Source organism: Adiantum capillus-veneris, chromosome 30, assembly GCF_014529385.1.
Source record: "Adiantum capillus-veneris isolate H3 chromosome 30, ASM1452938v2, whole genome shotgun sequence".
Taxonomy (NCBI): Eukaryota; Viridiplantae; Streptophyta; class Polypodiopsida; order Polypodiales; family Pteridaceae; genus Adiantum; species Adiantum capillus-veneris.
The window spans coordinates 63,563,611-63,581,247 of record NC_140960.1 but is presented as its reverse complement, the minus strand read 5'-3'; the positions used below and the strand labels follow the sequence as shown (position 1 = coordinate 63,581,247).

At 41.6% G+C, this 17,637-nt stretch overlaps 1 protein-coding gene across 5 annotated transcripts in view; it reads right to left on the bottom strand.

The window, feature by feature from the left end:
* Positions 1-5,690, bottom strand: part of LOC147418081 (uncharacterized) — a 75,014-nt gene extending 69,324 nt beyond the window's left edge. For 2 of the 5 annotated variants that reach the window (XM_086507160.1, XM_086507163.1), the window contains exon 1: positions 5,353-5,491. In XM_086507160.1, the coding sequence (XP_086363286.1) occupies positions 5,353-5,377 (25 nt within the window). In that variant the 5' untranslated portion in view covers positions 5,378-5,491. Of the gene's footprint in view, positions 1-5,065; positions 5,223-5,352 lie in introns of all 5 variants that reach the window. The other 3 variants (XM_086507164.1, XM_086507161.1, XM_086507162.1) reach the window with 3 other exon arrangements.
* Positions 5,691-17,637: the final 11,947 nt, after the last annotated feature.

The window sequence follows — 17,637 nt, the reverse complement described above, 5'->3', positions numbered from 1 at the left end:
TGAAGCCCTCATAGGGTCACTTATATATGTGATTAAAGCTAGGTCGGGCAATCTCGTAAAAATTCCCATGATTTGGTAGTTGTTGGCTAAAATGTCACTTATTCATGAGTTGATGAACTACTAATAAGAGGTGATTCGTATGCAGTTCTGACCTAGGCTTGGTACTAATGCAACTATATGGGAACACACCCCAGTGCCTACACCTAGCAGACACTTGCGGTGTTCATGTTTTCCGACAAGCAAACCTGTAAGGATTCTAGGTACTAATCCTTAATTCAGTACTTAAACTCATCATTAAGACTTAAGAAACTTGAACTGAACTCAGAAACAAGACTCGGAATACTCTGTGTTGATTGATTGGATGTGTGATACAAGGGCTCCTTATATAGGAGACGAAGAGACATAAATAAAAAGACACATCTCTTGGTGAAGAGACATGACTTTAGACGTAAAACACATCCTTTTGGCGAAGAGCTGCAACCATTGGGCGAAGAGTCGCACCCATAGAGCGAAGGGGTGTGACCAGTCGTCGAAGGAGTGTGGCTTTTGGCAAAGAGGCACGTCTCTTGGGCGAAGGGGTGTGACCATCCAAGCGCAGGGGTCCTCCTTGGCATGGCACTTCCCGTATCTGCAACTAGGAGTAGATGTATTGTTGTTAACATAGTCACAATCGTGACATTCCCTCCCATTTAAAATGAGAGCCCGTGTCAAAGAAATGACTTCTGATGTTGATAGAACTCTGGAAAGCATTGAATCTTCGAAAATCTTCTATCTTTGAGCTATCAGAAACCTTTGTCTTGAACCTTTGCTTCTTGCGAAACCTTTTTGCTTTGATTGCTAAATCCCATGTCATTGCATTATTCAAAGACTTTTTAGAGGAATCTGGCTTCATCAGGTTGACTGCAACAAGAGATTGATCTTCAAAATTCTTCATGCGATGTAAGATTTTTGGTTCAAAATCTTTCAGTAACTACGAAATATTTGGGAAAGAGGAAATCTTCTCAAGGTACTCTTCAGATGGGGTAACTTCAACTTTAGTAATCACTCGAGAGGATTTTGGCTTGAGGCTGTAATTATCTCCCAATAATGAATTCCAAAATTCTTCAGAATCATCTTCAGAAACTGTCACTTCATGACTTGCAATTGACATATCATCATCCAACAAAGAATCAAAGAAAGCATAGTCGTCTTCAGACTCAGAATCTAGAACTATCTCCTTATCTTTGCCTAGTAACGAAGTATCACTTGGAAAAACTGCTTACTTGAAATCATCTTTGTCTTCATCAATTGTTTGAGAAGAAGTTAAAGAATTCATAATTCATCAATAATAATATCTGCATCTGCATTGGAAATCATATTCTCTTCATAATTCACAGTATCATGTCGTATGACTAGTACACGTGAGGCTTGAATCAATCTTTCCGCATGAGAAAGCCCGTGTACAGTCAATTCACGTCCATCTTTGAACAAATTGATAGTATGTCCTTGAAAGCTAATTGTTGGATCATATTGGAACAACCAATGCTGACCAAGAATCGTGTCGTAATAAGATAAAGGCATGACTTCAAAATCCAGTTGATCTGCATAAGTTTGAATCTCAAACTACAACTGTCGAACTGTCTGATCACAAGTCAAAATTGATCCATCTGCTAATTCCACATCATATAAGTGAGATGTCTTCTGAGTTGGTAAGCCAAGCTGGTGAACTATCTGAGTACTGACAAATTATTCGAGTATCCGTTGTCCACCAAAACATTGATCGAACGACTTTTGATAGCTCCAAGTAGGCTCAAAACTTGCTTTGAGCTGGCTCCAAAACTGAAGAATTGCACTGAGCATGCTTCATAAGAATAGTCGTATCCTCTGAGACTCGAATCGTATTGACCACAGAGTTTCCTTTATCCTTAGCGGAATCTGGTTGTTCAACATTCAATGATGTTTCCGCATTGGAATTTCTTTTTGAATTAAACGGATTTGGTTTCTTTGGACATTGATACTATCTATGGTCACCATCGCAAATTGTACATAATCCTTCCTTCTTTGAAGTTGAAGATCCATTTGACGAAGAGCCTTGCCGAGTATTGGAATGCCGATCTTGAGAAAAATCACGTCCTTTACCACGATCAAGTGGAGGAATATTTGAAGAGGATCTGCTTTGAGATTGTTGATCTTGAGAATAGAATCTTGAAGCTGAATAAGGTTGCGTTGCTTGCTGTCTGAACTGAGACGGATTTTGTTGACTTTGGCTATAGCTGTCTCTGCGATCGCGCTGTGAAAAGCGAGCGATGTTTGAAAATCTGTCACTAGGCAGAAAATTCCGCGTAGGGCACGATTATCCCCAAGACGCTCCACATTGGCAATTGCAGCATCCAAGGTGGTAGGGTTGTATTTGTGGCATGTGCACAACGTCCTTCAGGTTGAGTTCGAGTCCGATAAAGCTGTGAAGTTTATCAGAGGAACTAAGAGTCTCTATCTCCAGAGTTAGCTTTTGGAACTCTGTGATGTACATACACGGCCAAGGAACCTGTCTGGCTCAGGCGACGAAGAGAGGACCGGGCATGAAAATCCACATTGGCAGGTTCGAACGACTTGCGAATAGCACGCCGAAATTTATACCAAGAAGGTGTGTGTTTACCATCAGCAACCCGTCTTGCCACCAAAGAAATGTTGTATCCTTGAGCAAAGAACTAGCAAGTGCAACTTTTGTACTCTCGACCAAGCCTGTGTTCGACAAGTAGACCTCCATTTTGAATAGCCACTGGTCCAGCACGCGCTTGTCGCGACGACCAGTGTATGGTTCCGGCAGTTTAACATCAAGCTTCTTCTTCTGTGCAGCATTAAAAATTTTGTTAAGTAATTGAAGTTCGCGATTGTCTACCTCTGGATCTGGTTCGTTTGGTTCGTCCACTGAAGCTTCGGAAGAAGGTGTTGAAGATGCTGCATTAGTAGTCCCAAAAACAGCAGGACGACTTCAAAAAGTGTTTTGCGTCTACATCTCATCCAAGCGAGTGTGAAGTGATGCGAGGCTTATGGAAAGTGTGGCCATCTGCTCCTTGATAAGAGTAAGGACATCGTCAGATTGACCACCTCCGTCCTAACAATTCGGCATGGTTACGTCTCAAAGGAAACTCGAGTAAGTGCAGGTTCGGGTTCGGGTTCGGGTTCGGGAATAAGTCCTGGGACGGGTGCTTCGTGAGCGGAAAATCTATCTGGAATAAGTTCGCGCTCTGGAGTCTGGGAATTTGGCAAGGTTCAAGATTTCAGGAGAGTAGACCGGCGATGGAATTTCCACGGGAAAGTCCGGAACAAGAATTGGTTCGGGAATAGGCGCAGGTACAAGTTTAGAGATTGTGCTGGTGGTCTTTTTTTTTTTTTTTTCTAAACGTGGCCTTTGGGTAAATAATGCCAAGTTACCCCCTTTTGGTCGGCCACCCAATTTGGGCGGACAACTTAACAACTTAAGTTATTGTACTTCAAAGTAAATCTCCAGCGATCGTAAAATTCCAGCCATGCCTACGTTATGTCACCTCTTTTTTTTTTTATAAGTCACCTCTTTCGGCCGGTCACCCCAAATTTTGGACAGGCTGGTCACTTATAATAACTTATAAGGCTTCTAATGTTCAGCCGGAGTAAAAACAATACAACAAAGTATTCAGCAACGTGAAATATCATACTCAGCCAACGCAAAAAAATTCAGTAGCGTAACTTTCAGCCATCGTTAAGTGAAACGGCACCCCAGCGTAAATTCAGAAAGCCCGGTTAGAAAATAAAGTCCGGCCAACGTGGGTGTCGTTTGGGAAATGTGTTGCCGTTTGGGAACTGTGCTGCCGCTTGGAGAATTTGCTGCCGCTTGGGAGATGTATCACTTGAGAGAGGGTGCGAAGCAAATTAACTCCGGCGAAAGGGTGCAATTCAACCAACTTTTCAGAATTTCTGCCAAAGGGTGCTCACACGAAAGGGTACTCACATGAACAAGTACACCTTGGAGCTTTAAAAGGCACAATCTTTCGCATTGACCCATGCAGCATCACGAGCATGACAGGTTCGCTTACACACAGCCATGCTGCTGTCTCTTGTCTTATATAGTATGTATAATACTAGAACATAAGTAAATTTGGGTTACCTCATGCCGAGATGTGTGTATATCACCACCTTTCTTCTACTTCCATGCAACTCTGGGAAGGGCGAGAGAGGGTAGCGGCGAGGGTGAGAGGCTCACAACCTTCAGGTCTCAGGAAAAAAATTTGCTATGATACCACTGTAAGGATTCTAGGTACTAATCCTTAATTAAGTACTTAAACTCATGATTAAGACTAAAGAAACTTGAATTGAACTCAAAAACAAGACTCATAATATTTTGTGTTGATTGATTGAATATGTGATACAAGGGCTCCTTATATAGGAGACGAAGAGACATAAATGAAACGACACGTCTCTTGGTGAAGAGACATGACTTTAAACGTAAAGACACATCCTTTCGGCGAAGAGCTACAACCATTGGGCGAAGAGTCGCACCTGTAGAGCGACGGGGTGTGACTAATCGTCGAAGGAGTGTGGCTTTTGGCAAAGAGACACGTCTCTTGGGCAAAGGGGTGTGACCATCCAAGCGTAGGGGTCCTCCTTGGCATGGCACTTCCCGTACCTGCAACTAGGAGTAGATGTATTGTTGTTAACATAGTCACAATCGTGACAAAACCAGTCCTTCTTTTAGGCTAACAAATGGACACAATGGAATCTATAGAATACTTATAGTTACTTGTCGATGAGTTGTAGAAATTTCTTTTAAAGCATCCTCGAAACAGTTTTCTATGGTCACAAAATTTTCAACAATTCTTATTTTTCATGATGCCTTTATTACGCCTGAAGTGTTGTCTCATCAAGCACCCAACAGTTTGAGAGCTTCAACTTAACATTCGAGAGCTTTTCCTACTATTCCACTTGGTAGTGTTTTTCAATAGTTGTTGCAGAGTGGGATAATTTGAAGAAGGCTTCCACTAAAACTTTGGAAGACTATAATGAGAGATCCTGGAATGTATACCTACCTCTCTTTCTCTAAGAATCTAACCTTGGAGAATCATTGTAAGAGATACACTATTGAGTTGCCTTCCCCATTACACGAGTATTGCCATTCCAAACAAGTAAACACCATGCTCGAGCTTATGGATCATGCCGCAGTTGGTTATAAGCTCATGAAAGGTAATCTTGTTTTTGAGCGACATAACCTTGACAAAAAGAGAAAGAGATATGGAGTGAGGAGACAACCCTACCACCACAGAAAACAAAATCTCTCTCTCTCTCTCTCTCTCTCTCTCTCTCTCTCACAGCTATGGAGCTCAAAGAGAAGAAGCATGCCTGTGACTCGGCGCAGGAACTGCATTTCGCCACTTGAACAGCACCGAGCAGTTTTCTACAGAGTGTAAACGAGGTGTCATTCGAAAGGAGCGCGAGCAGCAGAAATTCAAGGCCAGCCGGACAGCGAAATACCTCTCTATCTCGTCCGAGGGGTCCTTCATAATAGAGGATCTACGGTTGAGTTCACGTGGCACGGTTTGGAGTGATCTCTGTAGTCAGTTCGGGTTGCTACCCAGGTCCCAGTGCCCACCCTCATAGTGGTTCACTGGCTCGATCTGACGGTTGGGAACCTTGCAATGCCTCTTAGCTTCGTCGTCAATCATTCTATGTCATTATCGATGTGGAATGGCTCACTTGAGTTTGGAACGAAATTTAGGACCATTTAGACTCCATAGGGTCAAGAGCATCTCTTGCGTCCCTTTTCCACTCAAAGGTGTATCTCTTTCGTATGAACATGTTGCTCTCTTTGCTGCCAACATTGGACTCTGTCTATCAATGATTGGTTGTGACAGAGAATATCTCCACCCATGGGCAAGCTATTTGTGGAAAAGTTAGCCATGACTCAACACGCCAAGTCCGAATGCAAAGTGGGTGGAGGACATCGATTGAGTACCTTATCTACAAGCATCGTAGCCCAGTTGTCCTCTCCTTGGCACATTATGCAAGTATAAATCCATGAGAATACATAAGCAGCTTTGCCTGATAGCTTGTCCTCTGGAGTAAGTGTTTATGGTGGGTGGGGGTGTGTGTGTGTGTGTGTGTGTGTGTGTGTGTGTGTGTGTGTGTATTGTTCATGGTGTGTGCACACCACAAGCAATGGAGAATGAGCAATTAACCATATTAACCATACACAATAGATAGATGCAAATAGAGTCCTACGATTGATAGATTCAACCAAATTGTGAGTACAAGAGGGGCTCTTTTATAGAGCAAATCAAAGGGCATCTTGGTGACATCATTGTTGATGTGTTGGGCAACCTCTAAAAGCAGAAATTAGCTGGGTAGCTCATGGATGCTCATATGGGGGTGTATTTGGAGGATCCAAGGGTCACAAGGTATTGTATGCAAGCATATACTAAAGCTAGGCAAAGTAGCTAGATAAAGGTTTAATGTATCTAGTCACGGTGTACAAGAGACGTCTCCTATGAGGAGGTATGATCAAGGCACAATTCATAACAAGCCTTCCCTTTTGTGTCTGAGAACACCAAAGTCAAATGTCCTTCTAGTGGGGTCTAAGTCTCTCATCTAGATAGACTCACAAAGTAGTGTACCTCCCCTAGAGAACTAGTACCAATAGGGTGTAGGTAGGTCAAGTATCCTCCCTTGAGAATTGTCAACCAGGTTGAGGATGATAATACTCTCCTCCCCTTGAGAAATATCAACAAGGTGGTAGGACAAAGCAACGTTGTTTGGTGGACAAATACAAAAGTCAAATGTTGTGTTTAGAGAAGATCTTTAGTGCAAATGGTGCTAGTTTATTTGTGTAGCGGGAGGGTTGGTCCCCCCACCTTGCTTTCTTTGTGTTGTCAAATTTGTCATTGTAGTCAAATGTCTTCATTTTTGTAGTCATCTCCTCCCCTTGAAGTGGAGCTATTCAAGCGAGTTGTTTGTGTTGATGCCTTTGGTGCACGCATGACATACATATCAATGATTGTGCTTGTGGTGAATGTCAACAAGAGAGGTCTTACCATATTTTCAATGGCAGTGCCTAACTCTTTTAAAAATGGCATATGCATTGTATCCATAGTGCACTTAGAATGACACTCCAAAAGGTTTACAAAGGATTTTTGTGAAGTCACTCTCCACTTTCTGGAGCTCCTCTGCACGAATACTTTTGGGTTCACAAATTCCTCAAGAAGCACACACAAAAGAAAAATTGACAGGGATATACAAATTGTGAGCTTGAATGAAAGTTTGTGAGGCTTGTTTTATAGGTTTATGGGAATGCCTGCTTGTCAGGGTCAAGCTTCTGCCTTTTTTTTTGCGTGGGAAAGATCCCTCTGCTGGGCCGAGGGAAGAGGCGTGATGTTGTCCTTAGTAGGGGTTTTCTTGCAGGACTGCAGCCGTGGGAATGTCTCATGTGCCAACCGATCAGAGCCACCAGGACAAAGGTCTTGGATGTCGCCCAGTCGGATGACAGCAGTGGGGTGGTGGATGACTGGATGGCGAATGCGCTTAGGCAGTCGGTGGTCTACACTCAAATGCCAAAAGCTCCTATAGGAGCCAGTGAGGGTGTGTGATCGCCCGCTTCCGGATCCTACCAATTTATGGAGTCTTGTATATGGAGCGCCAAGTCCGTGTACTATTAACCACCAATGAAAGAAGTAGATCGACCGCACGACCTCACCATTCCAAGATTAGTCCACACGCCATCAGCCCACCTTCTTTGTTTCCTTGTCGGGGAACCGTTGGCTTTAGAATATATGCCGACTGTAGCAGCTTTGGCCGAGAGTGGCAAGCTCAAATGAACTCCAAATGGGGCATAGAAGAGCTTGTTGGAAATTTCTTGAAAAGAGCTTTTCCCACACACAATAAATGGTTGGCAATGTCAAGATGAGCACTTGATTCAGAGTGACATAGAATGGGTGAAATCAATCCATTATTTCATGCAAATATAGATGCAAGAGGAAGTTAATTAGCAATCATCGCAACAAGCATGAGAGGGAAGCTTAGATGATCTACCATACACACAAAACCAAGGTCCAAATGAACTAGGAGATACTAGCCCTTATGAGGCTCTGATACCACTTGTTGAGTAAGTGTTTATGGTGTGTGTGTGTGTGTGTGTGTGTGTGTGTGTGTGTAGCGTTCATGGTGTGTGCATAATGTACATGATTAACACTAATCACACACATCACAACCAATGGAGAATGAGTAATTAACCATACAAACCAATCTAAAATTAAATGGACCTAAGATGGGCCACAAAACATCAAACGGTGTGAATGGCAATGCCTAAGACTAAAAGCTCAAAAGACTTTGGACTAGCCAATCAATGCAAGCCTTATAGTTAGGCATCATTGTATGTCACAAGTTGGGCTTACCTCAAGAGTCTGTATAACATTGTGCAACTTTTACATAACTAACATGTTTTGACTTCACAAATGATCCAATGTATGAAACCCACGCAACTTAACATAATTTAATGCAACCTAAAAACAACTTTATTAGGTGAATTTTGTAAAAATATAGTATAAAGAAGTAGTGTACATTTTTTTGCATAGGCATTAATATTTCTTCAAAATTTAGGATACCTATTAGTTAAATATCACATGAAATTGTGTGACAATATTATGTAAAGGCTTAGTTTTACATATCATCATAAGCTCAAAAGTCTAAGTAGGCTATGTGTACAAATACTATGATCAATGGATAGAAGGTACTCAAAAGGATTTTTTTGAGATCATTTTTGAAAATGCGCACGGCATTTTATTTAGAACCTCTAGAAAAGGGCACTCAAGTGTCCTGCTCTAGTGCCAAAAATGCAACCTTATTGGAACATAATGCAAGTTTAAATCTTAAGAGAATTGAGTGAGGGAGTTGAGAAAAGATGAAATATGGAGAGTGAACACAATATTTTTACAAGCATTTCTTGGCATGTGCTTTTTCATACTTGGAGAGTTTTTCTTCCTTACAAATTTTCACCTTATCACTCCCTCTCATTCTTCCACCAGTAACCACTCCCTCCCCCCAAGTGAAAGACATCTTAGAGCACAACAATGATAGTGAGAGTGATGCAATACTCTACTATGCTTCTTAAATACCTAGGATAGAATAAGGCTAAATTTGAGATAGTGCTTATGCCATGCTCAAAAAGAGCTAGTCCTTAAAGAAAAGGACATAAGTAAGCTACAAGACCTAATGTTAGCCCCAATGACGTACTCAATTTCTTAAATAGAGTTGCAGAAGATGGGACCTAACATATAGGAAGAATCTTCTAAACTAAAAAACAATCAAATTTTGTGACCAACATGGGCCACGACAAGAGTACTCAAAACCCTTGAAATCAAAGAAAACTAAAGGACAAAAGCCAGTTGCAATCCACAAATGTCCTACAAATCCAATGATTCAAGCAAAGGGAATGCAACCCTATCAGTACGATATAAGGAGCAAATGCTCATGTCCATTTTAGTCCTACGGTAGAAGTTAGCGTAGCCACAAAAACCATGTCAAAGAAGGGGGGAAAGAAATAATGTGGAAGACTAGGATGGTCCTTCAATTGACTAATGAAATATTGAGAGACCCATAGGGCTCTTTAAGAACATCGAAGTTCCTAGCTAAATGGTGGAAGTGTGGACTTTGGCAGGGAGCCCAATTACCAAGTTATCCTCACAAACCTTTCATAAAGTAACTCAAGGTTATGCAACATGATGATGATACAACTACTTATACCTCGTGGATGATAGGGTAACACATGTTTGCCATTGTGGACTTTGGCATGGACCCTGATTACCAAGTTATCCTCACAAACCTTTCAGAAAGTTATGCAGCATGATGATGATACAACTACTTGTACCTCCTGCATGACGGGGTAACCACGAGGATTAAGCTAACTACTCATGACTAACAGGATATAGAAAAATCCCTAGCTAGAAATTTTGAATTGGCTTGCATCTAGTGTGAATGAGAATTCCAAAGGACCCTATGAAAGAGAAAGAAAACTTTTAACCATTTGAGGCAGAAGAAATGGATATGATGGCATATAATGCATCTAGAATTCCATGGCTCCTCTTGGAATGGCTCCTGAATCATGTCACTATCGGCATCAAAACCATCACAATTGGGTGCAACATCTTCGATGCAACAATTGTAGAGCAAACAAACATAGCTACACCAAAGTTTCAACTTGCAATATGGTTAATAGTTACAATAGATACAAAAATATAAGTATCATTAGACATATAAAGAAATGGTTTAGTGCTTATGGAATTTGTGAAATCATTGATAACGGCATATGTTGCGTGAGAACATTCAAAGAAAAATGGTGTGGATATGGCAAAAGTGGCACTCATGAGCCTCTTGGGTGACGATTGATAGATGGTCTGCTTGACATGCCACCATAGTTGCACCATTGGGAAAGAGAAGCTATACAGCTAGGGTGAAGACACTCTTCACGAGATCTATAGAGAATACATTCCAAAGGGGTAATGCCACCGATACCAACACTCAATTCGTAGTGGGTAGATAAGTCCACCCACACAAGTCACACCCCTTCAAGATGCCTTTCATGGTCCATTAGGCTGGTGGGAGAGAGGGAAACTATAAAATGATAGATCACTATGAGGCTCCTACGATGCTAAACTACATGCAATGAGTGCCCAAAATATTAGGTTTAGAAAATAGAAACTGATGCACTGTAAACTCACTTGAGAGATCTTTTTGGGCCAAGAAACGCCCTCCATAGATGTTCTAGATCAGTGAGCACTAAAAGCTCTAGGGGAACCGCTTTAGTAACTCCAAGTTTTGCCATCTCTGCATCCAAGTGTGTTGAAGTTGCATACATAAAAAACGTAATGAGTTGTTGATAATCACTTTGTTTTGCACATCATGCATTTTCTTCTATTTGTATTGTTTGTCGTCTGGAAAGAACCAAGAGTATTGGAAGCCCTTTCATGATGATCGAAAGAAGGGTGATTGTGCTTGCTCTATCAAGTTGCCCTAGAGCTGGTGCATATTGATCCCCTAGACCTCAACTCACATGATGGACTCGACATTCATAATCTACTCTTCCGATGGCTCCTCTGACTCTTCAATGACTACTTGACCTCTCTTCTTTTCACTAAATGGTCCTCCTATTGTTGTTTTTGGGCTTGGACATCCTTTAGTTGTTCTAGAAGAAAGGGCATTCTCTACCTAATTGATTATGGTGCTTGAACTCTTACCCTTTTCCCTCGTCCTCTTGTGTAGTGCTACAAATCATATCAATAGTGAGGACACTAAACAACAACAAGTACCCTATTCTTTGCATAAAAAGAGTAGAACTTATGAATCCGCTTTGTTTTCAAGGAACTCTACCTAAGAACCATCTGCAAGCATCTTGACCATGAAGCTTGTCTATCCACTTGTCTAGATAGATCACAGTATAACATACAACATTGATCATAAATTCCCATAAAACATATTAGTTAAATACTTCTACAGTAAGCGACGCACTGTGCATGCACAGTGTGGTTTCTCCTCCCCATTTTTTATGGTACGTACGGTTGACTTCCACTACAAAAATGCTTTGTTGAAGTGATCATGATGATAAGCATGCACTACCTCTTCAAGAGACAAGTTATAATCACGTGCAGCTGCTGCATAGAGCTTCTTTACCATTGGATTTTTGGACTTCATCTTCTCTCCCAATCTCAATACATCCTTGCATATTTTTGAATTTTGAGCTTTATCAAACATAGGAGGTTCTCCTCATATTTGACACAACCAAAGCATAGCAATCCTCACAAGAAGCATGAGGAGACCTTAGCGAGTATCTCTAGACAAAGGTGCATTCAATTTATTGTCATGCAAAGGATGCACTAATCATTTTGGCATGCCTCTAGCTTCCTCATTTCCAACTTAGTCCTCATCAAGTGCATCATTTACATCTCCATAAAAAAGAGGATGATTTGTGACATCACTTAAAACTTGCATAGGCTGAATATTTGCCACATTTGGACTTATATTTGTATTTCCACCATTGAAAAGAGACAACAAGGTATCAAAAATGGCATGTGAGCTTACACTTGTAAACAAGGATGAATTGCATCTTCCACAACATCATCTTGAGAAGTCAAGACATATTTTGAGTACGGATGATATAACTAATAACCCTTACTTTCAACATTGAAACCAACCAAGATGTGTTTGATAGCCTTGTCATCCAATTTCATTTTTGTTGTTATGACACTAGAGCATAACCCAAGCAAACACACAAGTGACCAATAGATGGCTTCTTATCATGCCATGACTCATATGGAGTCATAGACAACAAAGATTTGGTGGGACACCTGTCAAGTATGTAGGCAACACACATGATAGCCTCTAGCCAGCACATGGAAAAGCTTGGGTTTTGACCATACATCATGCCATCTCCATAAGTGACCCGTTTTTCTCACAGGGACACCATTTTGTTGAGGTGTATAAGCCACTATAGGGTTGGTACTTTATCCACGACCATCCAAAAAAGCATCAAATTCTTTTGACATATAACTCCCCCCCCTTCCCCCTTTCCCCCTTGAGGGTGTCGAATATTTAAGCACATAAACACTACGAACTTAGCTTTGAGGGGATATACCCATGTATGCTATGAGTAACCATCAATGAAAGTCACAAAGTACAAATTATTACTAAAAGAAGAGTGTGCATCATGCCGCAAATATCACTATGAATAAGCTACAACTTGTGAGTAACCTGCAATGAATCATCTTTCAAAAACCTAGAATGCTGCATTTTCCCCAAAATATAGCCTTCATAAACATGCTTAGATGGTGCCTCCAAAGACGGCGATGAGGCAACTATATCATATTTTTACAAATACATCAAATTGGTAAATTAGATGCCCAAAATCTGCATGCCATATTTTAGCATCCGGAACAAATTTAGAGTCTGTAGCTACATTTACAAAGTTTTATCCACATTTGTCATAAGACTTGAGCCTGTATAGCCCATGAGCTATGCCACAATAGTATCATGTGAAGTAAGATCGTGAACAATGTATCTATCATCTTCAAACTTTACAACAATACCAAGTCTTGCTAATGTAGGAACAAACAACAAATTATTCTTGATCCCAGGCACAAAAAATACATCAAAATCTGTGAAGAAACTACTAGAGTAATTGCTATTAACTGTAGTGAGTACAATCTTTTTTACTCTTTGAGCTAGAAAAGAGGCATTGTTGGCACAAAGAGACAGTAATCCCATTGGGGACAACATCAAGAGAAGTGTCTAAGTCACAATAATGAGATGTAATGTCTTTGTAGTGCCACTACCATGCATGTGAATCGGCAATCTCAATCATGCATGCATCATGGACAAAAGGATCATACTGACACTGCTCACTAAAAGTCCATTCTTTATTAACAATAAACTTTGTAGCTACCTTTAAAGAAGATTCACTTTCTTTCTTACATGTTGCTATGCATTTTAGCTTAGAACATTGCTTTATCAAATGATCAACAACTTTGCAATAGCTAGATTGTAACTTTTTCTTTCCTCTTTTAGTAGATTTACCACATGCATTGCTATTACAAGCTTGCGCGACCCGCCTACGATGGGTCTTACTCGCTCTTACCAATGGGCCAATCCTATACAGTTTCTCAAGCTCACTCATGAAAACACAAAGAAACACTATATCTCTCTCTTGTCTCTATTCTCACATTCAAATTTCTCTACTCATCTATGTATGCATGTAATAGGCTTGGACTCCAATTTGCAAGCCTCCTTAAGTGGCTACTTTCAAGCTTCTCAAGTGAAATCATAACTTGGAAATTAGGTTCACCTTGGTCATTTTTGTGACAGAATGACAATGATCTGCACTAACATAGGCTACTTTCAAACTTCTCATGAGAAATGACAATGATCTGCACTAACATAGGCTACTTTCAAACTTCTCATGAGAAATGATAACTTGGAAATTAGGTTGATTGACAAAATGAGAGTTATGTGCACTAATACACCTAACATCCTAACCTTGCCCCTTTTGAGAATCCCCTACAACACCAATATATGCAGTCCACGAGGCAACATTCTCAATAGGAATCTCATGAATGAATTCTTATACTTTTCTAAGGGCATTATGTTTAGCACATAGGTTGAGCAAAGCATTGCAATGTACATTATTTTTCCCAAGAGAAATGGACTAACCCTCTTGTCATGCATTTGTTTCTCATGTCAACTTCTTGCCTTCAAGATGCCGATAGAACTTGGAGAGGAGCCCTTTCTTCGCCTTTTCCAAAAATAGCCTAAAATCCCAAAATTCATGTCACCGCCCCATTTGAGTGTCCGTCAATCGATATTTCCCTTTCTTCTCTGAGTAGTTGGTCTTGCACACAAAACTAATGGCATAGATGTTTGAAGTCACTTGGGACCCATTACTATTGTAGGCTTGGTATTTCGGCCTACTTTGCTCTATTTCTACACACCAAGGACTCTCTCTCTCTCTCTCTCTCTCTCTCTCTCTCTCTCTCTCTCTCTCTCTCTCTCTCTCTCTCTCTCTCTCTCTCTCTCTCTGTGTGTGTGTGTGTGTGTGTGTGTGTGTGTATGTGTGTGTGTGTGTGTGCCTCTTCACCTTTCAGAAGCCCCAACTACCCCACTTCCTCGTCCCTCTCACAGCTCTTCAACTCCCATCGATGACAAGCGCTTCAACACACCATGTGGCATGTATGCTTGTGGAGCCACTTGGAAAAGCCCCACTACCTCTTCCCCCCAAGGATGCTCAACTCATGATGTTGATGCCCCATTTATGCTTGTAGAGCCACATGTCAATGCTTGAATTTGGTCCTTTATTATAGAGTAGAATAGATTCCTATCATGTCCCTTCCCCCCATCTCTCTACCAAGAGTTGAGTTGAACACTCATCAAGAATATATATTTCTTCTTCTTCTTATTCTCTCTCTCTCTCTCTCTCTGTGTGTGTGTGTCTCTCTCTCGTGCAAATGTTAAGGTAATGCTCTCTACAGACTTGGAAAGTCACACTTCCTCCCCTCAAACGTGCATGATCATACTCAGGAGACTTCATCCTCCCTCGCTTGTCTCTTTGCAACCTCGGGAGTTTTCCTAGTGGGAGCCTGCATATACAAAGACACCTGGCAATAGAACTTGGCTTGTCTTTGAAGTGTTGCAAGCTTCAACAATCAACTTGTACATTGATTTGTTTATGTGTGCTACTTGTACAACCTTCTCCAGTTGGCCATAGATGAGTGGTTTTTGTACCTCCACCAATGCCATTGTCTACAACAATCATATCCAAGCACTGGCTCTCAAGAACAAAAGATTACAACAAGAGGTTGATTAAGTGGCGATGGACCATAGCTTGTATGTTGTCTCTAATTTGATAGTCGACTATTCCAGCCCACTCCCCAACAAATATGGCTCCTTGACACTCACCTTCATGGCCTCTACTCTCGCTTTTTTGCATGTAGATTTCCCTACACTACATTTAAAGAGAACTCGTTTTGCGTTTAGCAAGCCTACCACCAGCCGGATAGTTTCCATGCTCTTAACAATACCATGGTTTTTTCAAGCATTGCTTGCTACTACCTGTCTTCTAATCTCCTCTTCCAAAAATTGTATCATCCAAGTGTAACGGATTGGTGAACCAATTTCTCTCTTAACTGACATTGATAGATCTTTGAGGTCTCTTGGATTGATCAATGGCAAAACATCTCCTCTCTTCTATCGATTTTTTTTTCTCCACCTTCCATATAACAATGTAGTTGTTCTTCCTTGTGAGAGCTTTCTAGAAGGAGACAAAAGTAAAGAAGGCCACAAAAAGAAATAGTTGACAAGGAAAGAGAGATGCCCAACTTCTTTGGTGGCAAACACTTGTGCTTTGAACGCCTGAGTATTGAAGTGCAGACTATGTGAATGCAGCAATGGGGATTTAGGCTCCCCAAATCCCTCACAAAGTGTGACACTCGTCCCACAAATTTTGTATGCTCATCATCTTTGTGAGTAGCTTATTCTTCTGCAAACTCTATCTCTCGCTCATCCACTCAACTTCTACATACACCCATGATCAACCTTCTAAAGGTCTCCAGATAGGAGCTTCCACTCCCATCCTAGAGAGAGAGAGAGAGAGAGAGAGAGAGAGAGAGAGAGAGACGAAAGTTTTAGTAGCTTGTGCCGGACATGACCTACTTGTTGGCCAAGATGATTCCCATGGAGCTCATGATGTTGAGGGGCCGAGGCACTGTTAACCCTCAATGCTCACGGACACCCCATCACCTACGACGGACGTGTATTATGTATTTGGTAGAGTCAGGTACCGGGCTTGTCGGACCAATAGGGAAAGGTAGAGTGATCGTCGATGAGAGGCGCACTTTAACTTGGACATTCAAGGGATTAGTTGGTTAAGCATGGGCGCCCAAGTGTGAATGGGGTGAGCTCCTATAAAAGCCAACTAAACCTAATTTTTACTCATTCTCTCATTTGTGCAATTGAAGAGTGCTCTTGCTCCATCTCCATCTTCTTCTTCTTCACCTCCTTGTGTGTGTGTGTGTGAGAGAGAGAGAGAGGGAGAGGGTGTGTGCGATCGAGCATTACGAAGGCACGACGGCGGCGAAGCGGTTGAGCGCGGCACGACTGCAGCTTCTTCTTCATCGCGGCGAGGAATCCACCACGAAGGCGAGCGTAGAGCGGTGAGTGACACACCCTTTGTTTTCTTGAGCTTGCTAGTTTAGGCTTGTTGTGTGCTTGGAGCCGTTTGTGGCTCGCACACGGTGTATTGGCAAGTCCCTTGCTTCGACAGTGCGGCAAGGAGCGCACATTTTTGGCGCCGCTGCCGGGGATATGCCCTACACTAAGCTCGGTTAGCACTTTACGCTTTCTTCTGGTGCAATTTCTATCATAGGAAAGGCAGGGAAGGAGTGTGTGGAGATTTCTGTTTTTTGCGTTTTTTACATTTGCTGTCAAGTATCAATTTCTGCTATTGTCTGCGTTTTTTCAATTTCTGCATTTTCAAGTTCGGCGTTTTTAATTTCTGCAATTTTCTGCATTTCTGCGTTTTTTTAATTTTCTGCAATTTCTGCATTTCTGCGTTTTTTCAATTTCTGCATATTTGCGTTTGTATAAAAGATAGATCGGGATCATTTTCCCAAGCCCAAGCCCAAGCCCAGGCCCAGGCCTCAGTCCTCAGTCTTATGATATATACTAGACTCACTCTTATATATATACCCTACTCCCTCAAGAGAGAATGAGAGCATGTGGGACAAGTCCTCCACTCTCCTCCTTTCTCTTCCCACTTGCACCCTTAGACTTTCTAGTTTGGGTCTAGTTCCCTACTGGGAATTGACAGTTTTAGGGATTCCGAGGGCATAGAGTGACCAAACGGAGGGCTGTAAAGCACGGCACGACCCTCTGACCGATACGCTCGTTTCGAGCTATCACACGGCCCATTCCACGACACGCTCTAAAAAAATATAGCAAAAAAACAAACAAAAAACACGCTAAAAACTAGTCACAAGGCCTCCTAGAGCAGCTTTTTGACACCTAAGGGTATCAGAAGCACATGCACTTACGCTCTGGGCGGGTGCTAGAACACGAGCATATTGAGGGTGCCTCTGTTCATACGGACACCCATTA